The sequence below is a fragment of the Chelonoidis abingdonii genome, chromosome 4 (genome assembly GCF_003597395.2).
Source record: "Chelonoidis abingdonii isolate Lonesome George chromosome 4, CheloAbing_2.0, whole genome shotgun sequence".
NCBI lineage: Eukaryota > Metazoa > Chordata > Testudines > Testudinidae > Chelonoidis > Chelonoidis abingdonii.
Window position 1 is genome coordinate 57,828,221 of NC_133772.1, and position 19,067 is coordinate 57,847,287.

The window sequence follows — 19,067 nt, forward strand, 5'->3', positions numbered from 1 at the left end:
AGTCAAAAATTTTGGACCATTTAGTTAAGAGCAAAAAGATAAGAGGGGATGTGATAAGGGAATAAAAAATGTTAGTGATACAGAGAAGGTAGATTGGATGATCCTATTTGCCTTTTCTCACAATACAAGAACAAGGCAAGACAATGTATTGCCAATTCATGATTTTATCAAGTCTTGCAATATTTTTAATTATTTTATTGTTTTATTCAATCTGCTGATTCATTATTTTGAATGATTGCGGTTGGCAATACTGCATACACATACCTAATAATTAATCTGTTGAATTCATTGCCACAAGAAGTGGATTCCAAAAAAGGATTAGACATTTATTGCTCTGAAAACATTGGCAGTTACATCAGAGAGGATCCACTTGAGGTCTTCAGGCAGAACTAATTTTATGTAAATTACCACTACATAGCCAAAGCCAACTATAACATGAAGGGAGGAGGAACAGCAAAGGCATGCTTGATGTACATAAAACATGGAGTTTGAGATTAGGGCCTTTTGGAATATGAATGAATTAGTTACACTACTTACAGCTTTTTTAAAGTCTCACACTGCCCCTCCCCTTCCTCTCCTCCCTCCACCCTCCCCAAAAAAAACGGATTAAATTCAGCACCATAAAATACTTATTCTTGTATTTTTGAGTTAATGACAGGAATCCATGTATGCCTACAGAAAGTTTTCAACTATTGATATTCCAGAGCCATGTTACCTACAACCCTACCCAAATCCATTAAGAAATAGCACATAATACAGATCTGCTTTTCTTGGGTCATTCAATCTTTTGATTACCTGGGGAGGCTGGACCTGAAAATGTTTGCTACCTAAATGTTTCTTTTTAGAGAAGCTTACATAAGTAAAAGATACTGAAAATACTTTTTTCTTTTCACAAAACCTTTATAGTTTAACTACAGACGTTGACAGAATAACTTATTTAAGTGTGTGTAATGTCAAAAAGTATTCCAGTTAATTAGACTGTGCCGTATCAGTCACTCATTACTTGACATATTGATGATTTACACAATCCAATAGGAAATGTCAACATGCAAGAAACATTTAAGAAATCTGATGAATATAACATGCTTAGATCAGGGTGGATAAAAATTGACTTTTAAATCAAATAGTTTTGATTTTGGAAATTTAAAGTAAATACATTTTATCTATAAAAATATTTAGAATTAAATTTGAAATAATGACAACCTATGTAGAGGCCTAAACTGAGTATCATCTGTTAAAATAAATTTAATTTAAATGAAAAATATTAAAGCAATATGTTTGTTACCAAAGTTTTAAAGAAAGTTAAGCCACCAAACTGATGGAAGTCACTGGCTAAGCACCTGGAGCCTGAGTTTATTGATGTGCTAAACTAGCTTTTAGCTGTATTAGTCTCTGTTGCAGAAAGTGTATTCTTTTCATTTAAGTTTATTTATCTGCCTCAATGTAATGAGTAGTTCATTCAAAATTAAGAAACAGATTAGAGTTAAAAGCAGGAAGTTTTATTTTCCTCTTCCAATCTAACAAAAACTAAACATGAGAAGATAAAGTCTACTAGTTCTAAAATCATAAAGGACATGCTGGCTAGAAACAATTTGTTCAGTTCCCTAACTACAGATAATGCTTTCTTTGTTTAATAAATCTGTTAGTATTAAATGCAAAACACGTTTTGATATACTTACTTTGGCATTTAAATTAGGTTTATTAAACTAATTGAAAACAATTTTAAAATACCATTTTTGTGCCTTCTTAATGAATTCCAGTATCCATCCAGTGTGACATAAATAATGAGTAAAACAATTGTATAGTAAGTAAAAAATACATCTGTCACAGTTATTGGGCTAGCTGCAGCACTCTACCTTCTCAGGTCTCTCTGAGTGCACCCCACACAGGTGTCAGGACTTGGACCTTTACATCTTCTGGGCTGGAATTCCACATTTCATCCATTCCCACACCAAGACCTAGATTACAGCTGCTTGGGTATCACGCATGACTAATTCAATAGGTCCAACTCTGGACCCTCATTGGGATCCTCTGACAGCATGTTTACAGTGATACACAGAAGCACTTTCTCAGAACAAAGAATGACTTATTTTGCCCCAAAGATACACAGTGCTTGGAGAAATAGATTTAAAATAGACAAAAAGGCCTATATGCGTATTCAATTACCTAAACTTAATCTTTCTATCCGCAGCTCAAACAGGTCTGGCTCATTCAGCATCTGATCTGAACTGCCTAGATTGCTTGAAGCCTCCTCCCTGTCTCTGTGACTCAGTCTGTCAGCCTTTTCACTGCCACATCCTGGCCAGCCTCTCAGCTCACCCTAAGCCAAACATCCTCTTTCTTTTATAAGGTCATTGAGGGCTTAGGTTTCCTTTTAATCCCAAATTTAGATTTGGGAAGAGTAAAAACATTTTAGGCCTGTATGGAGCCAGCTAGGTCAATTCTCTCACCAATTGTTGGCCCAGCCACTGTTAGCTTAATGCCTTTGAAGCTGTGTACCTGAGGCTGACCTCTGTCATTTTTTTGCCTTTCCCACTAGGTTCCATAACAAGCCTTTTACAGCCTCCTTTGATTTAACTATAGGCATTCAGCTAATAGTACCAAAATGAACAGCAATTGGAGTCACACAATATCCATAAAAAATACAGACATGTTTCCAGTTTGGCAAAGTGTCACTCACCATTTTCTAACATGATAAAAAAAGTAAAATTAAGAATTGAACAAACATATGCTAAACGGTATAAATGCTTAAATAAATATATACATATATAATGTATCCTCCTAGGAAGAAAAACAAGTACCAAATTGAGCGTAAAGGCTATTTTGGGTTGCAAATCCGCATGTTTTAATGGTTACCAACCAGTGAGCATTAATTTTTGTTTAGGAAAATAAGTTAAAAGTACAAATACAAAATGAGATTAAAATGTTTATTTAAATCAAGGTTTCTGGCTTGCTAATTTAAATTATTATTAAAATTGGTGATTTAAAAATTACTGATTTAAATCAATTCACCCTGGTTTAGATTTTCCTGAACATATTCCCTCATACTGCCAAATTCCTTCACTTATCTAAAAACCAGACAGTTGGAGTTAATTAGTAAGTCCCATGCAAAATGTCAGTCTCTCCAGATGTTAAAGGATACCCTGTACCCAGAAGCATTCCCTTATTTTCCCAAAACTTCCTCTCCATCTTTTACTTCATCTCTAGGACCAGATCCTCTGGTATGCCTGAGCTGCAGGATTTGAGATGAAGCTGCAAATATTACATGATGGCAATGCTTTAGTCTTTTGCTTCCTTGATTCAGGCGGGTTTGTTTGGCCTCAGCATATGTGAGAACAGCATAAAGGCTATACTTAATTCAACTAATGAAGGCTAAAATAACCTTCTGGGGCCATTCACCAGTCCAGGATTAATGGAGCACAACTTGCTCTGAATAGGCAGCTTCTTGCCCCTGAAATAAGAATGTAATCAAGATCTGATTACACTGACTTTGTACCAGCAGGGGATTCCTCTACCCAAGTGGAATCCCTCAACAGCTCCGTAACCCAGTTTTCCATCTCTTTCGCACCACCCAGGGTGTGGAGCAGGGTTGAGGATCTGGATCCTAATTTCAGGCAAAGAAACTATGGAGAAAAAACAAAATTGCCAGTAGGTTATAAATGGTTGTATATTCAGGGCAATTATTAAAATAAAATAAGATTTAGGAATCAATGCTTTAATTTAGTACTGATTTTCAAGGCGGAAGTTTTGTTCACCATTCTTACACTGCAAAACAAGCTGCAGTTAGAAAGTACATTAAATGTTCTGCAATTGCTTTCAGTAATTTGGGGAGATATAATGTACCTTAAGATTAAACTCATAAATGCACTCTGGTTAGCTTACCCTAGGCTTTTTCTCTTTTCTTTCCTTTTTTAAAAGACTGAATTAAGGATTTACTGAGCAAACTTCACTGAATGCAGCTGATAAACTTACATCATATCCACTGTTGCGGATCCCACGCCTTGGTCTCTCCCGGGTAACTAGAAGATCCATCTCGGTTTCTCCTGGGCTAGGGCTGTTCAGAGACTGTCTGCTTCTGTATACAGAGTTCTTTGTCTGCTGCCTGGAGAAAATCCAATGAGAAAATATTAAAATGAAGGCAAAGCACAAAAATAAATGACAGACAGTATTCTGCAATTATAACCTTTATTCTAACATTATCTTAGTTATTACAAAAGAGCCACTTTAATAGGATACCCTTTCTATACACACAAGTGCTGAAAGAAGGCAAAATTACAGAAGAGATCATTATATAGTTTGTTTTCTCTTATTAAAACACCAGAGTAAAGGGTTAAAGGACACAGGAACCATAAACTGGAGCTGCCCAGAGGAGCTAAGCTCCAAGAGAATACCAGGCTCCTTTGTGGTTTATAGCTGATAGGATTTAAAATAATTAGTTGTAACTAACATTAGTTTGTCAGTTCAATGTGTGCTGGAGGTGCTGAGAAACTTTGAAAATCATTTTATTTAGATGCCCAAGTATGGGTTTAGGTGCTTAGCTTTAAACACCTACATTGGAAAACTGTGACCATGGGCAAGTAATTTAGGAACACAGAATACCGCCACCAAAACCAGGATTAGAACTCAAGAGAAGTGAATTATCATTGGGCCTGATCCTCAGCCCTTCCTCCCTTTCCAGATGCTTGCTGCACTAACAGGACATCTTGAGGATTTCCCTGAGCAGATGAATCTATAGGTGGAGGAAAGCCCATGCACCACTTCTGTGTCACCTGCTCCCAGCCCACCTGGCATACATGGGAAGAGATGAAGTTTAAGCAGCTCTGTCTGCCACTTCTGTGGTCTAACTGGGTAGCTACATCCGCTTTACACCACCCCATTCTCAACCTCTCAGGCTGGAGAGAGCAGAGGGCTCCACACTCAAGCTGACCTCTGACTGGGTCAGTCCATTAGGTGCTATTATGATATGAGGCTGCTTTAAGTTGCACTGGGGACCAAGCCAACCCCAGGATCAGTATAGTGCAAAGCTCCCCTCCCACAGACAATGGATAACCAAGTACACAAACTATTGTGTAATCACAGAGTTTAAGGGCAGAAGTAACCCCCAGACCATCTAGTCTGACCTCTTGTATATCACAGGCCACCAACATCACCCAGCACCCACACACTTAACCCAACAACTGACACTAGACCAAAGTATTACAGCCCACAGGATCCCAAATTATTATGTGCCACAGGGAGAGAACAGAAGGGACCAAGGTGCAACAATGCCTGAGGCCCCTGCAATGGTAGGGAACTGATTGAGATATATTCAGATAATCTCAGCAAATGACCCACTCCCACACACCGTAGAGGAAGGTGAAAAACCTCCAAAGTCACTGCCAATCAGACCTGGGGGAAAAATTCTTCCTGATCCATGTGGCAATCAGTTAGACTCTGAGCACATGAGCAAGAACTAGCCAGCCATGCACCTGAGAAAGAGAGAATGTTCAGTCCCATCTCAGAACCCTGGCCCACCCCATCCAGTGAGAGAGAGAGACAGACACAATTATAAATGCAATAAGCAGCAGTTAAAGCACTCTAGCTGCCTAGCCATTGTCAAGTGTTTCGAGGATATCAGAGGAGACGTGAGTTTTGACAGATCTGAAGGAGGTTACTGGAATGAAGGGGGCTTTCTGGGAATCTCCTCCCAATAAATAATGGATGACATGGTAGAAAGTGTGAAGGGTTTTGTGATGAGATTTGACGAAAGGGCAAAAAAGGCTGGCATCATAGATAGAGCTGAGGCCTGTATGGCAGACAATAGATTTTAGTATGGTAAAGATAAACCATGAATGACCTTTAAAGTTTTGTCTTAAAAGTAACTGTCTTGACTTAAAAATAGCCATATATGAAAAAATCAACAAAAATTAGAAACATGGAAAGACTTCAATATTAGAGAGATTGAAAAGATCACAACTACTTCGGAGAGAGCCACACAGGAGAGACATGTGAAATAGAGAGTGGCACAAAGTCCAATCAAGTACTGCTATTTACCCTTTTATATGCTACAAGAACAAGGGGACAGTCATTGAAACTAAGAGACAACACATTTAAAGGACATACTTGATAAAAGGAAACACTCATGTACACATTGAGGAATTAGTCCATGGAACTTACCACCACAACGTATACTTGAATCAAATAGATTAGGAGAATTCAAAAAGCATTGGACATGTGCCTGAGTAGTAAGACTATCACCCAGTTACACTAGCTAGGATAAAATATTTTAAGTATATTAACCATCAAGCCTAAGATCCTGATTCAACAAAGCACTGAAACACATGCTTCAGTGTAAGGGTGGGATTTTCAAATGCACCTATGATTTAGGAGAAGCTTCTTCCTAACCCACTGATGAGTCGTAATTCCGTAAAGCTCTTGGAATTTTCAGAAGTGCCTAAGGGATTTAGGAGCACAAGTCCCACTGAAAGTCACTTGTGCTCTTAAATTGCTCAGGTACTTCTGAAAATTCCAAGTGCCTTGCTGAATCAGGGCTCAGTAGTGGATTAGGATGAAACTTTCCCAAATAGACATATTATTAGACAGTTGTTTATTATGGGGGTTTATCCACCTTTTTCTGAAGGCTATGGTGATGGTGCTGGCCACAGCCAGAGACAGGATATGGGACCAGATGGACCATGGATCTGATCTAATATGGCAATTCTTACGTTCCTAAATTAAAGGCATTTAGAATTACATGTGTTTCTTTCGGAAGGACAACAAATATTTCCTCTTGCTTATATAGTTAGGGACACATTTGCTAAAAGGTTCACATATTTAGTGCTCTAATAAATGCACACCCTTGACCTGATTACACACCACGCAGGGAAAAACCGAGAACCATGCATGCCATCAGCAAGGTTTTAAAAAATTGCCCTGAGATTGCCAATTACCTGATTTAAGAAAGATTCACTAATGAGAAGGGAGGTATCAACATTAACAACTGGCAATCACATGGTGTGTGTCTTCTGGGACCACAACTGCAGCATTTTGAAGCATGAATTAGATGCACAGAATGCTCAAAACAACTGAAAGCACAGGGTGTTGGTTCTTGTACAAACCAAATTATTTAGTGATGGTGTTTTGTAAACAATTTTTAAAACGCTGTTTTCCACAAATCTGAATATATAAAGGTCAGCCTGAATAATGCATTTAATTTATTTTGTCCTCCCATAACATTTTGGAAGTGACATACATACAATTAATATTAAAGGTAGCTATACCGGTGGAACAAGAGGGAAACATGCCATTTTTTCCAAGAACTCTGAAATCTTTATTCTTTTACCTACTTCTACAGTATTTTATCTTTTAAAATGTGAACTATTTTAAGATATAGGTTTTTAATTGCATGTCAATATCTGGACAATGATACAAAACAAGCTGTATTAGTCTTATGCTAAACTAGACTGCTCTAAGAGTGATTGTTTTTATTATATCAGTTCTATTATATCAGTTCATCTCTCAGAGTTGCACTACACTGCAATATCGGTTACTTTATTCATCCAATAATGTGCCACTTTGGCCATCATATTCTGTTAAAAAAATGCCTGAAGCTGGGAAATGTCCTGCAGCACATAAAGTTAGGTATCTACAGCAAATCTGTCATTCTAGATGTTGGTGTGGGGACCATAAAACTGGTTGTTTGCAAGAAACAGTGAGTTTTTCTGACAGGCAACAAAAATTCCCAAATTTTGAAAATGCCTGACATCTTTAGAGAAAGTGCATTAGGGAATGATCCCTTTGTTTTCAGTTCCCATAGCCCAGCTATACTCAGCAAGTATCTCTAGTGTTTGTACAATTAACATTTAATGGATCAGCCCCAGAAGGCAGACAGATCACTCCTTGACAGTTCAGAGTACTTGCCTTGATGCAGTTTTTCGTAACAATGAACTTTGTCTAAAATAGCTTACCCATTGGTTTACACAATTCATTAGAAAGCACACTTAGAAAAACAAAAATATTCCAGGAGCTGTCAGCATACTGGTGCATAAACAAACAAATATTGATATATCTAACAAAGAGCAGATAATTAATATTAAAGCTTCATATAGAATGTTCTAAATGTTTCCCCACACCATTTAGAGTACATAATAAATAGCCAAAATATGGCTTCAGTACTGCATTGTGTGTATTGTTCACATTAATATTCATGTTTCTACAAGCCTCATTTATATTCTCAGGACAGATTGTGCTAATAAAAATAGGATTACTGTAAAATGCTAATATTCACATTCAATATCTTACCTTTTCTGTGCATATGTAACAATGTATTCCTCCCTCACTGAATTCCTGTTCAAGGAACTGATGCCCTAGACTCTTCAACAAGGACACTAGATACAATTTAATCATAATCTTTTTTCTTTATTAACCTACCAGTAAAACCTCTCCCAGGGACCTCACATAAACAAGCTCATTTGTCTACAGCTATTGCTTATATTCCAAGACATGCTTTTTTAGAATCCTTGCTACAATCTCTCTCACCAGCGCAATTCGGGAGCATGCCAACTGTGCTGCCACTCCCAACAAGGCCGGCTCTACTAGTTGGTGAGGAGTGGGCTTGGCATGACCTCCTCCCATGGAAGGGCAACTTGTGCTCCAGGGACACTTAGTGCATACCAGAGCCTGCAAGTATGGCCAGCCACTGTGCAATGCGTATTGATGGGGCTCTTTGCGATCTCCTCCACTAGTACATCTCTGTGTCCAAGAATGAACGCTTTCCATTTATATATTGCCTCCAAGGGCCATAAAGTGCCACACAAATATTGATGAGGTCTGACAATACCCTTACTCATTTTAGAGATGAATAAATTATGTCAAAGATTAAATGACCTACACAAAATCACAGAGCAACGAAGTGAAGAAAGCACCATAGAAAATGGTCACCATAAACTGTGAAGGAGATACTGAAATCAACAGATATAACAGTGACATGTTCTAATTTTCTGGGTCTAAGTTACCTGTATCTTAGATCCAGCTCTGGAAATAATTACAGCTGTGCCTAGAACAAAATGATAGATTGGATCACTCCTGCACTTTGTAGAAGATTGGAGTCAAATGCAAATTCCTGGCTCAAGTCCATTTCTAGAATAATCCGTTTTTTGAAAAATAACTTTAGCACATTTTCAGCTTGGATCACTTTTAAAATGGCTCACAGAAGACCTGGAACCATGCAGCCTTCAAGTAATTTTGTTCTCTTTCCACTTATTCTTCTGTAACCATGTTATGGTTTTACTAAATGTGAAACATTCAGAAATAATCTTGGGCAACATCAATTTTCTTCATGAAATAGGAAGCACTGAACAGACTAAACATTAGCATGTAATACACATTTTCATCATCAGTGATGGATGTTTGCACTTCAGACGAGTCTTCTGCCCTACAACCCTGGGGGAGTACCTACCTTCTAGATGTATATAAAAAACAAAAACATCTCACCTGTTCTTAGGCTCTGCAAATGGAGAAGATACATCTGCCTCTGGTTCCAAAACATGGTCTATTTCCTTTTGTGCCTTCTCATATATCTTTTTTCTTTCTGTCAGCCCTTTGTTGTTGTCAATCTGGGGGAAATCATAGTATCCTTTTCTCTTGGCTTTCAAGCGCAGCTTGTTGCGATAGTGCTCTATATCAGACTTCTGCTTCAAGGCTTTGTTTACCTAATGGAAGGTGAATGAATTTCAGCTGACTGTGCCATGCTGATGATTTCTCAATTACATTTTAAAAGTGTATTTGATGTGCAGCGATTTGCTTTGCAGAGCGCCTCTTGCACCACACCATGCCATCTGTCAGCACTAGGGAAGTGCAAGTGACAGAGTCATATTTTGTATGACTTGCAGATGGTTAGATAAATCTTAATCCCCTGGAACTAAGTATATCATAACTGTGACTCAATTCACAGCCACAGAAGAAGAGAGCTGATGTTAGGCAACCATCTTCTTGACCCAAACAATGCTTATTTTTAGGCAGGCCTGGGGGCAGTATTCTGTATATTTGAACAAACTTCACTTCTGCTCCAAAGCCAACTGTGTAAAAAAATGTCTACTTTATATACAGTTTGTGGCTAAAAAGTCAAATTCTATGATCGCCTTAAGAACTCCAACATATCTGTGAGTATGTAAGGAAATAGTATGTGTATGTTCCTAGGTCTTACTCTGATGATACACAGCCCACAGTTCTTGGAAGAAAAATAGGCATTGAATATTGTGCATGCCATGACTCTGGATAGAAAGCAACAATTATGATGCGTTAGGGCTTAAAATACAAGCACAAAATCAGAACATGATATAATGCCCTAATCTGGTCTCACACAGGTAGCTTGACTACACTGTCTTTTATCATGTTTCTAACCGGTTAGCAGTTGAAAGTGTTGATTTTGTCCAATAAAGAGTCCAGGGCAATATCCTGGTTAGCCTTTACATAAGTGTGCAGCATGGAGGAGCAAATAAGAAGCCTTCCCTCCACCTTTGGTATATAACTTCCCCCATTCCCCATAGAAAGCAGTTTGTTCTAGAACAAAAATCTACATAAAAATATCAGTAAAATAATATACTGGGTAAGTCTCAGAGCTAAGATGTGGCATTTGGTCAATGGCACCATTAGATCCCAGTGCAGACCCACAACATTATATGGGGACCTCAGGAACAACTGTGCCTAATATGCAAGCCAGCACACAAACAGAGCAAAGGCATGGACCTGCCCTCTCCCCATCCCACTGTGAGCAGGAAGGATAGTCTAATTAGCAACAGGGCACTAAGATGGGACTTCTGAGATCTCGGTTCAACTCCCAGCTCAGACACGGACTTCCTGTGTGAACCTGAAAAAGTATGCCTTAATCAACCCTTTGCCTCAGTTCCCTATTTTCTAAAATGGGGTGCTGGGAAGATAAAATCCCTTAATGATTGTCAGGTGTTCAAATACAAAAGGGGTGAGGGCTATAAAAGTACCTAGATAGGTTGCCTCCTTCAGGGCACCATGCAAATACAGGTATGTTAGGTAAGAGTGGGTCCTAAGTATAGATCACACAAAGGGTGAAAGTCTTCTAACATTTCTCCTCTCTCTCTTCAATGCACCAACCTAAGGTCCTATCACAATGTGTGTCTCCACAAATAATCAAGAAACCAGCAGGTGAAACACTGCCTGATTACTCTTACCTCTCCATTAATGACAGCAGATTCCTGGCTCCTGTCTGATGCAGGGTGAGCAGGAGGCAATGCTACAGGTTTGATAGCAATCAGCTGTACAGATCCAGAAGATGTGTCAAAGGGATCAATGGCAGACTTGGCGATGTTCTCAAAAAGAATGCCTCCCTCCTCTTCATCACTTAGGGGCACTAAAGCATATTATGTTTATTGAGCATATGCTCTCAATAGGTTTACTACAGGTTCACCTGACAACTAAGAGAACACATGCAATAGATTAATACTGAGGTGCTCAATACACTACAGGAGTAGACCCTGAAGCCTTCCATACTGGAAACTTTCTCCTAAGGGATTGTTTCTGAACATACTCTCCCAAAAGGGGAAGACTGATTTTCACCTACAACATGGAAGGAAAGTTAGAAAAAAGATTGAAGTAGAACAAATTGTAGGGAAATGATAATAGAAGACTAAAAGCACATCCTTCCATATACTTTATACAAAAGAAGATTGCACGTGAGTTTTCAAATGCCACAACATGTATAGAAGTATCCAGCAGAATCCCATATTAGAACTTTGTGTCAATCTGAAAATATAACCATCAATTTTAGCAAGGACTGTAAAAACTATTACTACTAAAGCTGTTAAAATGAAGCACAGTGTTGAGTGTTCCCCATCTGATGTAATCTTTTGCTTTAGAAAAATACCATCTCCAGTCATTTCATAAAGTTTGTCAGAATTTGTGACCAGAAAGAAAAAGACTACTAACGCAAAAGAACTCAGAATGTTTACAATTAAAAGGCAGAGTCAGTCCTCTATTTGTAAATCTCTGCTTAAAAGGGGAGCCTTGAAAAAGTACAAATTAGCCATTCGCCACTAATTTATGTTGGAAAGAGGGCATCCCATTATCAGTTTTTGAAGCCTATTTTATCTTTGTTTTGAAAAAGTTTACTGTAAGGCATGAGGGCAAATTCTGCAGAGATCCCTCTTTAAATAATTGTGCTATGAAAGAAAAAAAAATGTATTCCATCCGTTTGTGACAGGAGTAGAAATCAGCTTCCATTAAAGAGCAGAGCGGTATGCTCTATATTACTTCCTCTGAAAATATATTCTGTTTAATCTTTAATCACTGCAAGAATTATAATGTACTGAAGGCATCTCAGCAAGAGATAGATTAGCCCTGTTTAAACAACTAAGATAGATAGTTTGGTACAAATGTTTGATAGAAGTTACATAAAATATGAACCCACTGTATAAGCTTATTCATCTTTCTCTGTGTATTCACAGTAGGCTGAGTTGACATGATTTGAACTGTTGAAAAATACAGGTTATATCATGCTGTCACTAAATAAATACATCTGACGAAGTGGGTATTCACCCAAGAAAGCTCATGCTCCAAAATGTCTGTTAGTTTATAAGGTGCCACAGGATTCTTTGCTGCTTTCAGTAAATAATGTCCCTTAGGATTTGTGAAATTGCTCAGATAAAATGGTCTTTATTTTAGTCTACTGGGAACTCCTCTCAGACTTTTACAGAGGGTAGTAAAGCACAGTGCTATGAATTCCAAAGACTCTTAGTAGTAAATGGGGTGAAAACCTGGCTCAGCGATGCCAATGGCGAAATTCTCACTGGTTACAATAGGGACAGAATTTTATGGTAGGAGTATTAGATGAACAATATAAAGCTTACATACCATACAGTACTACCTAATAGGAGAACATTTTAAAACGGTTATTTAGTCCAGACACATTTTTCCCCCAGGTATTTTTAATTGCTTAATGCTTATGAAAGGCATGAGATTAAACAGCTTTGGAATATGGGTTTTTTAGCTAAATAGCTATATAAACTGCTGCTTAGTCAAAGAACAGTTACAATACTATTCAAGTGCAAGCTTCCTACATGTTGCCATAACAAGATGCTTCAACTGTGGAGGGACTGCCTCTAAGGGAGAAAAATGAGTTCATTAGCTTTTTAATGGTGTTTTTTGTGAAATGGATAGCTGTACCAAATATTGTACCAAGACCAGAGTTTTATTTTACATACACAGTTGAAAGGCTGTCAAGATGGTCATGACTGACCTAAACTTGGATAGTATCTAACCAGTAACCTACATGTAAAAAGACACAAAATTTGGTTCTAACTCCCTCACCTGCATCATATAGGCCTTGTCTGCACTGGGCCATGAACAGAGATTGAAAACCAAGTTTGAACTTTATTTAAACACTATTCCAGCTAAACAAGTTTTAGACATAGGTTGACTGGCCAGCATTGACTGGACCAAACTGGTTTGAAACCATATTCAAAAGTTAGTTCCAACCAGGCTCAAATATGGTTTTGTAATGGCTGCACTTAACAGTTTGGTTCAGTCTACACTGTTCAGGACAATAACATAGGAAAATGTCTTAGCTGGAAGTGTTGTACTGGTTAATTAAGGTCTCAATCCTGTAATGAAGTCCATGTGGACAAAATTCAGCACCCACACAGACTACAACTGGTTTCAAAATGGCTCAGCATCGGCATTCATCTGGCTGCATAGAACTCATTGCAGGATCTGGACTTAGACTTATTTATCCACTATTTGTTTCGGTATTGGACACATTTATTCAATGAAAAAAGAAAGGATGAGTACAGAGAATCAAAGGACAGCTACTTTTGTTATTTTGTATTAGCACATAGCAAAAATACCATCATCATCTCTAAGAGTAGTAAAGTCTATCTTCAGCATCTAGCATAGTGCTATTAGCATGGATAAATTAACTCTAGGGCTGTCAAGTGATACAAAAATTAATTGTGATTAATTGTGCAATTAAAAAAATTAATTGTGTGATTAATTGCAGTTAAAAAAATAATAGAATACCATTTATTTAAATATTTTTCGATGTTTTCTACATTTTCAAATATATTTATTTCAATTATATCCCAGAACACAAAGTGTAGAGTGCTCATTCTATATTTATTTTTTATTACAAATATTTGCACCATAAAAAACAAAATAAATAGTATTTTTCAATTCACCTAATACAAGTACCATAGTGCAATCTCTTTATTATGAAAGTTGAATGTACAAATGTAGAATTATGCACAAAAAATAACTGCATTCAAAAATAAAACAAATGTAAAACTTTAGAGCCTACAAAGTCCAATCAGTCCTACTTCTTTTTCAGCCAATCGCTCAGACAAACAAGTTTGTTTACATTTGCAGGAGATAATACTGCCCACTTCTTGTTCATAATGTCACCTGAAAGTGAGAACAGGTGTTCTAATGGCACTGTTGTAGCCAGCGTCACAAGATATTTACATGCCAGATACACTAAAGATGCATATGTCCCTTCATGCCTCAACCACCATTCCAGAGGATATACTTCCATGCTAACGACGGGTTCTGATTGATAACAATCCAAAGCAGTGAGAAATGACACATGTTCATTTTCATTATCTGAGCCACATACCACCAGCAGAAAGTTCATTTTCTTTTTTGGTGGTTCGGATTCTATACTTTCTGCAGCAGAGTGTTGCTCTTTTAAGATTTCTGAAAGCACACTCCACACCTCGTCCCTCTCAGATTTTGGAAGGCACTTCAGATTCTTAAACCTTGGACCAAGTGCTGTAGCTATCTTTAGAAATGTCACATTTGTACCTTCTTTGTGGTTTGTCAAATCTGCCGTGAAAGTGTTCATAAAATGAACAACATGTGCAAGGTCATCATCCGAGACTGCTATAACATGAAATATATGACAGAATGCGGGTAAAACAGAGTAGGTGACAGACAATTCTCCCATTGTTTTGTTTTTGAGTGCAGCTATGTAACAAAAAACTCTACACTGGTAAATTGCACTTTCACAATAAAGAGATTGCACTACAATACGTGTAAAAGGTGAATTGAAAAATACTGTTTATTTTAATCATTTTTATAGCGCAAATATTTGTAATAAAAATAATAATAATACACAGTGAGCAGTGTACACTTTGTATTCTGTGTTGTAACTGAAATCAATATATTTGACAATGTCAAAAAAATCCAAAAATATTTAATAAATTTCAATTGCTATTCTATGGTTTAACAATGTGATTAAAACTGCGATTAATCGTGATTAGTTTTTTTTATCGTGATTAATTTTTTTCAGTTAATCACGTGAGTTAAATGAGATTAATTGACAGCCCCAATTAACTCTAATCAAATCGGACCAGAAACTGAATGTTTTTTCCACTCTAACTTAACATTTGTCTATTAAGTGTCATTTGAATCATGAATGTGGCTTTTTCTGTTGCATTTCTTTTCATTGCCAGGTGAGTGATAAAATAGGGATGAGATCTGTAGATTTTAGCAAGCTGGTGTAATTTAGGCAGTAAACCGCAAGCAAGCACTGTGGGCACTTTCACATTTCCTCTCTTTTGCTTTTGTCTTTCCCAGTGAATGCAAGAAGAGTGCTCAGAATCTGATTAACCACAACTCACCATGTCACTCTCAGTAAACCAACCAATGGAAGACCACATGGAAAACTACAAGTCTTTGAGGACTACTTCATCTGCATGTATATAACATGGTTCAGCACATTCATTTTCTCTCTGAACATGTGGTTGAGGGGAGAGGATGTGAGGATTACAGAACACTTAAAGAACATTTGGATTGTATTTTAATCTTAATAGTCACTCAAAAGGGGAACTTTAATTATAATTAGTGCCTGAAAGGGGGGAAACTTGCAACAACTCACATCCAAAGCAATACTTTTAGTTTGTTGGTTTTAACAAGTTGAACATGAATTTCAAAAAATGATATTGATTATTCCGTCCCTCTTTCCGGATTAAAACAAATACTGTCCAGGACAAGTTTGTGGGGGCAGAAAGAAAGGTTACATATACTTACCTACCTGTAATTTTTCCTTCTCTGAAGTTGGCACCTGGTGCTCCATGATCCATTACAACTAGGTTCTTCCTTCTCGTCTTCCAAGCATGGAAGCTCTCTTTTTTAAAAACCCTTTCACTCTAGTTTCAAAATGCAGCACCAGCAGGTGGCGCTAAACCATCATCTTTGTAGTAGAGCTGTGTGAGTCTGGCCCCACCCGTTGAACAGTTGATGAATAGTTGATTCCTCCCACATTTTTGGTCAAACTGAATTGTTTGCAAATTTGGGTCAAATCTGGCAAATAGTTTCAGGTGAATAAAAATGAAGGAAGACAAATTCCAAAGAGTCAAACACTTGATTTTGATATTGTCAAAATGAAACATTTTGACTTTTCATTTCAAAATGAAATTGTTATATTTTTAAAACCCAACAGGAAAAAGGGTAAAAGCCACCGCAAAATGAAACAAAATGAGATTTTCATTTCACCAAGAAAAATAAAGTCACTGTTGTCTTCAACTCAACCCAAAGCTACAGGGTTTTTTTAATATTTTTCTGGTTCAGCCACCAAACCCCAAAAAATCAGTTAGTTGTCCAGTTCTACTCACTAGTCCCCCAAGCAGCTACCCATGCTGAGAAGACAAAGTGTAGATTTCTGACTAATGAACACGATGAAAGATTAGTATCCAAGCAAAACAAAAAGGGGGAAATAAACACTTAGGCCAGCACAAGATCCCAATGTGAGGGAATCCCAAGATCTCTCTTTTCCCCCGCAAGAATGCTGCACAAATGGGCGGGGGGGGGGGGGGGGGAAGAAGGGTTGAAATATTCCCATACAAACAGAACAGAAACTTAGAACACAAGAAAACTGAGAGGTAAACAGCTCTATCTAAGACAGTTAAATGTTTTGTTTGGTGAGGTGATTGTTTCTTCTTCCTCAACCATGTAAAGTCTAATAAGAAAAACCCAGGGAAGAGAGGAGAAACTTTCTCCAAAAGTCATCTCAGTCAAAGCTGTCTAACATACCTGATTAAATTGATTACTTTAAATCGATTTTTATAAAACCGATTTTATAAAATCGATGTAGGCGTCCACACGGATTCTAAAATCGATTGTGCGTCCATGGCCCACATCTAGCGTCGATTCAGGAGCGGTGCACTGTGGGTAGCTGTTCCACAGCTATCCCATAGTTCGCACTTCCTGGTTGAGAGCCCGATGCCTGCTGGACCAAAAACATTGTCCCGGTTGCTGGTACAGCCTCACCCTCCCTTTGTTGAAAGCAGCACCAACCATTTCGTGCCTTTTCCTGGTGAAGCAAGAGCACGCCATAGCACAGCAAGCAGGACCCCGCTGGACCATGGACCCTGCTGAGACCAGTAACGCCAATCGCTGGCAAGTTGAAACACCACGCGCACTCTCGTGCTGTCTATGCTGACCATGAACTGAAAATTCAGGAGGAAGGGGAGGCAGGAGGAAGGAGGCGGCGGCAGCTATGGCAGCGCACCAACAAGAGCGATGATGATGATGACGACATGGACACTGAATTTCTCCCTCCGTGGGACCCAGCATTTTGGAGCTACTGCTGTAATGGGCAGCTTCTACCCATTGAACGCCAATTTGGCGCACGGGAAACAAGACAGACTGGTTGGACCGCATAGTTGCAACGTGTGGGACGATTCCCAGTGGCTGCAAAACTTTTGCAGCGTAAGAGCACTTTCTTTACTGTTGTGACTTGCTTCCCCTGCTAAACGCGGAATACTAGATGAAAGCAGCCTCACAGTGAGAAGCGAGTGGCAATAGCCCCTGAAGCTTGCAACTCCAGACGAGCTAACGGTCAGTCGGGAATCAATTTGAGTGGGAAAATCTACGTCGGGGCTGCTGTGATACAAGTAGCCAAAGCATCGTTACGCTGCTGCTACGAAAGTTTGTGACTCTGGGAAACGTGCAGGTCATAGTGGATGGCTTGCTGCAATGGATCCCTAACTTGGAGGGCCATAGATCGGAACCCATATCCCTATCTTGCCCCAGAGCACCAGGGCACCAGTACTAGAACCGCGAAGGGTACTTTCATGGTGACTGCAAGCACTGGTGGAATTCACAAGGGGCGTTTCACCAGCACCACGATGGATGGCCAGGAAAGGGTTCATGACGCTCGCGTCTCAGAAACACTACTCTCTTTAACGGCTGCAGCAAGGGAAATTACTTTCCAGACAGAAATAACAGTTGGCGATGTTGGATCGCCTGTCGTTATCCTGGGTGACCCAGCCTACCCCTTGATTGCCATGGCTCATGAAGCCATACACAAGGGCAGCCTGGACAGTGGTCAGAGTGTTCAACTACAGGCTGACAAGTGCAGGATGGTGTATAGAGTGGTGCATTTGGGCGTTAAAGGGGCGCTTCGATCCATTACCTACTCGCTCAGACCTCAGCCAAAAGCATGCCCCCACCCCCAATTGCTATTGCTGCTTGCTGTGTGCTCCACAACTCTCTGTGAGAGTAAGGGAGACCTTTCTGGGCGGGTGGAGGCCTGAGGCAAATCACCTGGCCGCTGCATCGAGCAGCCAGACACCAGGCGGATTAGAAGAGCACACCAGGAGGCGGTGCGCATCAGAAAGGCCTTGAAAAGTAGTTTCAGCGCAGCCAGGGGATAGTGGGGTGACTGCAAGTCTTGTTTCCCCTTGATAACCACTCCGCCTCTCCTTGTACTCCTGTACCAACCCCCCTCCTCCTTACTCTCCCGCCTTGGCTGAAGACTTTATAAAACAATCCCCCCCCACCCTTTGAATTACAATCTAGCTGAGGAAATAACAAGTCAGTATATTTGAAAAATCATTTATTCAGTATTAAAATGTCATTTGTATTGCTTAAAAATCATGAGGTTCTTTTTTAAAATCATCCCTGCTAAGAAACCACCCTCCCCCATTTGGATGTCATTCTTGATTAGAAAGTATTATATAAAGAGGCACTGAATTATCTAGGTATCCCTGCATGGCCTGTGTTTTGGAGGAGGATCGGATGGTAAGGAAAAGCCATGAAGCACATTTCAGCTTCATGTCGTC

At 39.0% G+C, this 19,067-nt stretch overlaps 1 protein-coding gene across 4 annotated transcripts in view; it reads right to left on the reverse strand.

Annotated features, from left to right (window-relative positions):
* Nucleotides 1–19,067, reverse strand: part of KIAA1549L (KIAA1549 like) — a 104,348-nt gene that overhangs the window by 29,532 nt on the left and 55,749 nt on the right. For 3 of the 4 annotated variants that reach the window (XM_075065201.1, XM_075065200.1, XM_032769828.2), the window contains 3 exons: nt 11,184–11,362; nt 9,472–9,689; nt 3,973–4,102 (listed from right to left, as the gene is read on the reverse strand). In XM_075065201.1, coding sequence (XP_074921302.1) covers nt 3,973–4,102; nt 9,472–9,689; nt 11,184–11,362 — 527 coding nt within the window. Of the gene's footprint in view, nt 1–2,970; nt 3,605–3,972; nt 4,103–9,471; nt 9,690–11,183; nt 11,363–19,067 lie in introns of those variants that run through there. The other variant, XM_075065199.1, reaches the window with a different exon arrangement.